The sequence below is a fragment of the Arachis ipaensis genome, chromosome B07, assembly GCF_000816755.2.
Source record: "Arachis ipaensis cultivar K30076 chromosome B07, Araip1.1, whole genome shotgun sequence".
In the NCBI taxonomy this organism is placed as follows: Eukaryota; Viridiplantae; Streptophyta; class Magnoliopsida; order Fabales; family Fabaceae; genus Arachis; species Arachis ipaensis.
Window position 1 is genome coordinate 50832791 of NC_029791.2, and position 5235 is coordinate 50838025.

At 42.5% G+C, this 5235-nt stretch overlaps 1 protein-coding gene across 1 annotated transcript in view; it reads left to right on the forward strand.

Moving 5' to 3' along the window:
- Nucleotides 1-4561, forward strand: part of LOC107607211 — a 6336-nt gene extending 1775 nt beyond the window's left edge. The window contains exons 3-4 of the mRNA XM_016309187.1: nucleotides 15-410; nucleotides 502-4561. Of these exons, the coding sequence (XP_016164673.1) occupies nucleotides 15-410; nucleotides 502-4561 (4456 nt within the window). The remainder of the gene's footprint in view (nucleotides 1-14; nucleotides 411-501) is intronic.

The window sequence follows — 5235 nt, forward strand, 5'->3', positions numbered from 1 at the left end:
ACATAACCGGGTAGGAAAGAACCAAATGGAAAAAGCAAAGCTCGAACTCTGGGGATCTCCACCACGAACCCTAAAGGGCAGGAGAGCGCAACCAAATCAGCAAAGGGGAAGGAAAAAAGCGCCGAGCTTGAAGGTATGGAGATGGTGGTTTCGGAACACATGAAAAGGATGGTGCAGGACAGATGGGAAGCGTTCAAATTTTCGAAGGGCAACCAAACAACCCTGGAAGGGCATATAGTAAGAGAGAATTTGATCTTCAATCATGAAAAACACCTGCAACCTCCGAATTCTTGTATGGGTAGTTCAGAATACAGGGGTAATCACTTGAAATTACTCGATGTGGCTATGGCCGATGCGGGTGGTAGTGGAAAACTGGAAGCCTCATCCCCTCAGGACCAAGGGGGTCCGCTGTTAGGGTCCCGTAACCGAAGGTGAACCCAGCCGTTTTTGGTTTTTCATCCATAAGGTTACAATGATGAACATTATTAGTTGGAACTGCAGGGGAGTAGGCAGTAAAACCTTCCCTTCTCTTATCCGTGATCTGAGGCATGAATATGGTGCCAATATGTTCTTCCTCTTAGAAACTCATGTGAGTGGTGTTCGAGGTAACCAGATTAGAGACAAGATAGGTTTCGATAAATCCTTTGTGGTGGATGCAGTGGGTCATGCTGGAGGTATATGGTGTCTCTGGGATTCTTCTGTCTGGAGTGTGGATGTGATTGAGCATGACAAGCAGTATGTGCACCTAAAAGTCTCAGGTAACAATTCTATGCCATGGCTCATTACTGCTGTTTATGGAAGCCCCCAGCGTGTGACAAGAAGAACGCTGTGGCAAGCCCTTAAATCTTATGCTGATAATATCAACCTCCCCTGGTGCCTGTTGGGCGACTTCAATGCTATGCTAAACAACTATGAAAAGAGTGGAGGGGCACTGAGCAATGGCCATGGTGCTTGTAAGGAGTTCCAGGAGTGTGTCTCGACCTGTGGCTTGGTTGATTTGGGCTATGCAGGATGGGCGTACACTTGGAAGAGGGGCAATCTTGCTGAGAGGCTGGACAGGGGTTTGAGTAATCTGGATTGGCAAATTGCCTTTCCAGAGGCCCTCGTTAAACATATGCCGATGTTGAAATCAGACCATTCTCCTATTTGCCTGCAACTGTCTCCTGTTAGCATGCAGAATAGAGGAAGGAGGCCGTTTCGTTTTCTTGCGGCTTGGATTACTCACCCTGACTTTGGGAATGCGGTTGATGCTTCTTGGAATGTCCAGGGCTCCTGGGCAGAGGGCGTTCTTAACTTCAAAGAGAGGATTAAAGAGTGGAATAATTCAGTCTTTGGGGATATCTTTAGACGAAAGCACAGAATTCTTAGAAGATTCCAAGGAATTACTTCTAGTCTGGGATACGCTCATAACTACTTCCTTGATAATCTTCAAAAAGATCTGTGGGTGGAGTATGAGAAAATTCTCCTTCAGGAAGAACTGCTTTGGTTCCAAAAAGCCAGGAGTAAATGGATAAATTTCGGGGACCGCAACACCAAATTTTTCCATGGTTCTACTATGGTTAAAAGGCGAAAAAATAAAATGGCTTCCCTCCAGAATGATACCGGTGATTGGATAACTGACAAGGCTACTCTTGAATATATGGCTACCTCCTTCTTCTCAAATCTGTATAAAGATAACGAAAACCATATTCTCTTTATCCTGGAAAACATGTTTCCTGATATGAGCAGCTCTGACTTCAACAGTATAGGCAGGAATGTGTCCGATGAGGAAATCAAGGATGCAATGTTCAGCATTGGGAGTTGGAAGGCCCCTGACAGAGATGGTCTTCAAGCTATCTTTTACCAAAGTCAGTGGAACAAAATAGGCAGCGACGTATGCAATCTGACTAAAAATATTTTCCAGAATCCAGATAAGGTAAAAGAGGTAAACGAGACGCTTATCACTCTTATCCCAAAAATAGAACCTGTGGAACATCTTAAGCAATTGAGACCCATCAGCCTGTGCAATGTTTCATATAAGGTGATTACTAAAATCCTGGCCAATAGGTTGAGAAGTGTCATGAATAATTTGGTTATGCCTAACCAGTGCAGTTTTGTTCCTGGTAGGCAGAGTTCTGACAACATCATCATTACACAAGAAGTCATTCACTCTATGAGAAATAAAAAAGGTAAAAAAGGTTGGATGACCATCAAGATTGACCTGGAGAAAGCTTACGACAGACTCAATTGGAACTTTATAAAGGAAACACTCATGGACATTGGTTTTCCCCAGAACTTCATTAACTTAACCCTATCCTGTATCTCCACTGCCAGAATGAGAGTGTTTTGGAATGGGGAAGAGCTGGAAGAGTTCTCTCCCACCAGAGGTATAAGACAAGGAGACCCCATCTCCCCGTATATTTTTGTACTCTGCATTGAAAAACTGTCTCAACTTATTAGTGCTGCAGTGGAACATGATTTTTGGAAGCCTATTCGTCTAAAGAAGGATGGTCCGCCTATCTCCCACTTGTGCTTTGCAGACGATATCATTCTCTTTGCAGAAGCCAACGTTGACCAAGCCAATATTATTAATAAGTGTCTTGAAGCCTTCTGCAAAAGCTCTGGTCAAAAAGTTAGCAAAGATAAAACTAGAGTCTTTTTCTCCAGAAATGTGGGTCACAATGTGAGAACAGAGATTAGTAATGTCATGCAATTTACCAGAACAGATGATTTGAGAAAGTACTTAGGTGTCCCTATTCTCCATTCAAAAGTAACAAAGCACACCTTTGAGGGTATCATCAACAAACTCCATGTCAGACTAAACTCTTGGAAAGCCTCATCTCTCTCCTTGGCCGGAAGAACAACTCTGGTGAAATCCGTCCTTTCTTCTATGCCTATATATAATATGCATTCTGCCTTATTACCTACTGCTACTTGTAATTCTATTGATCGCATTTGCAGGAATTTTATTTGGGGTGATACAGACCAAAATAAAAAGGTTCATCTTCTTAACTGGAAGAAGATATGTGAGCCAAAGCAATCTGGTGGACTGGGCATTAGACATGCAGGACAAATGAATCAAGCCTTTATGATGAAGGCTGGTTGGGGGCTTATAGCTAGAAAGGATGATCTTTGGGCCAGAATCCTTCGTTCTAAATATGGCTGTGGAAACGACACTATTCCTAAAGTAGCTAAAAGGAGAAATAACTCAAATCTTTGGAAGGGCATTTGTGCCTCTTGGGACAACGTGGAACGCAACTGTATCTGGAGAGTTGGCGATGGTTCCCAGATCCGCTTTTGGGACCATTACTGGGTCCCCGGAGTAGGCCGGCTAAGAGATTCCGCAATTCAGGTAAGCAATAGTGTTAACTTATCTGAGATGTTGATGGACTTTCTGGATGTTTCAGGGCTTTGGGACGTGGGGAAGCTACAAAGGATGCTGCCAGAGGAGATCATTAAGAAGATCGTAGCTATCTCTCCCCCCTCCCCTTGGAAGGAAGCGGACCACCTGGCCTGGGGGCTCTCCTCGGATGGATCTTTCAGCACAAAGTCAGCCTACCAGTTGAACATGGAGAACCAACATGCACCGAACAAGAACTTCCGATTGGTGTGGAATTGGCAGGGGCCGGAGCGCATCAGAACCTTTCTTTGGCTGGTAACACATAATGCTATTCTTACGAACTCAGAGAAAAGACGAAGGCACCTGACTAATGATGACACCTGCCCAAGATGCCGAAGCCATGAAGAATCAACCATACATGTACTTAGGGACTGCCCCTATGCTATGAGCATCTGGAACAGACTTATCCCCCCTAACGGGAGGAGCTCCTTCTTCAATACCGAGCTCAATGAGTGGTTATACCAAAACTTGACAACCAATAAAAACTGGAACTGCCTTTTTGGTGTTGCGTTGTCGTCCATATGGTACCTCCGAAATAAACTTGTCTTCAATGGAGAATCGGCCCATGTCAACACGGCCGTCAACCAGATTAAAGCGCGATCGGAGGAGTTCCTCAGCCTTACCAGAAGCAGTTTAAAGCCGCAGAAGTCCCAAGCTGCTGGTGAATCTCTCATTAGATGGTCTTGTCCGGAGGAGGGGTGTGTTAAAGTTAACGTTGACGGGTCCTGGTTTGGTCACACAAGGAATGCAGCCTGTGGCGGTGTTTTTAGAAACTCAGATGGGAGATTTCTACAAGGATTCTCCTGCAACTTGGGGAACTGTTCGATTATGCACGCAGAATTATGGGCAGTTATCCATGGGCTGAGTATTGCTACTACTAAGGGCTACCAGTGTCTTTTTGTTGAATCTGATTCCGCTGAGGCCATCAACTTCATCAACCGCGGATGCAGCCCCACTCACCCCTGTGCTCCTCTAGTCCAGGACATTCGTGGCTTGGCAGCTAGAATCCAGAAAATCACCTGGTTACACTCCCTCCGTGAAGCAAATTCTGTGGCGGATCTACTTGCTAAGAAGGGACAAGAACTCCCTATAGGGCTGCACCTGTTTGATAAAGCCCCCCCCTTTATTAACTATGCTATTCTGTGTGACTGTTTCGAGACCCTTAGGCTAAGGGGGTCTTGAGTCTTTTATTTTTGCTTGCTGTTTGTTTCTGTTCCCTTTCCTTGGGTCCTTGACCCCCTAGTTCACCAAAAAAAAGACATTAACAAAACTCAAATTTTACGTTTTAAAATCTCATAATTTAATGTCAAATTTAAGTTTTCAATGTCGAGTCTATACGACACACAAATAACATTCCTTATATTTTAGACTAACAAAATTGCTTCACATGTAGTGGAGTTTTTTTTAAATAAAATAAAAAAATTATTATTTTCAAAAAAAAGAAAAAAGATTTATTATTTATGAACATCTAATTTTTTTTTTTTGGGTCTTTCACTCAGCTTGCCTATAGGTTCAGCAAACCGTTTTTTTTTTAATTGAGTTCGCATATGTGATCGATAAAATGTCTATCTACTTAATTCGTTTTTAGGTTAAACGAACTCATCATTTTGTCGTTCTATAAAAAGTAGTTTCCTTATCTCTCAATTGTGCTTTTTACCATAGAATTTTAACATCTTCTCACTCTCCTCTTTATCCTTCAATTGTACTTTTTACCACAGAATTTTAACATCTCACTCTCCTCATTACGGATAAAACTCTTCTAAATAAGTTTTTTTCCTTTTTTTTTATTTTGTTACTTATATCATGTATAAGTATTATAGAAATAAATATTTAGATAAAATTAGATTAGATAATAA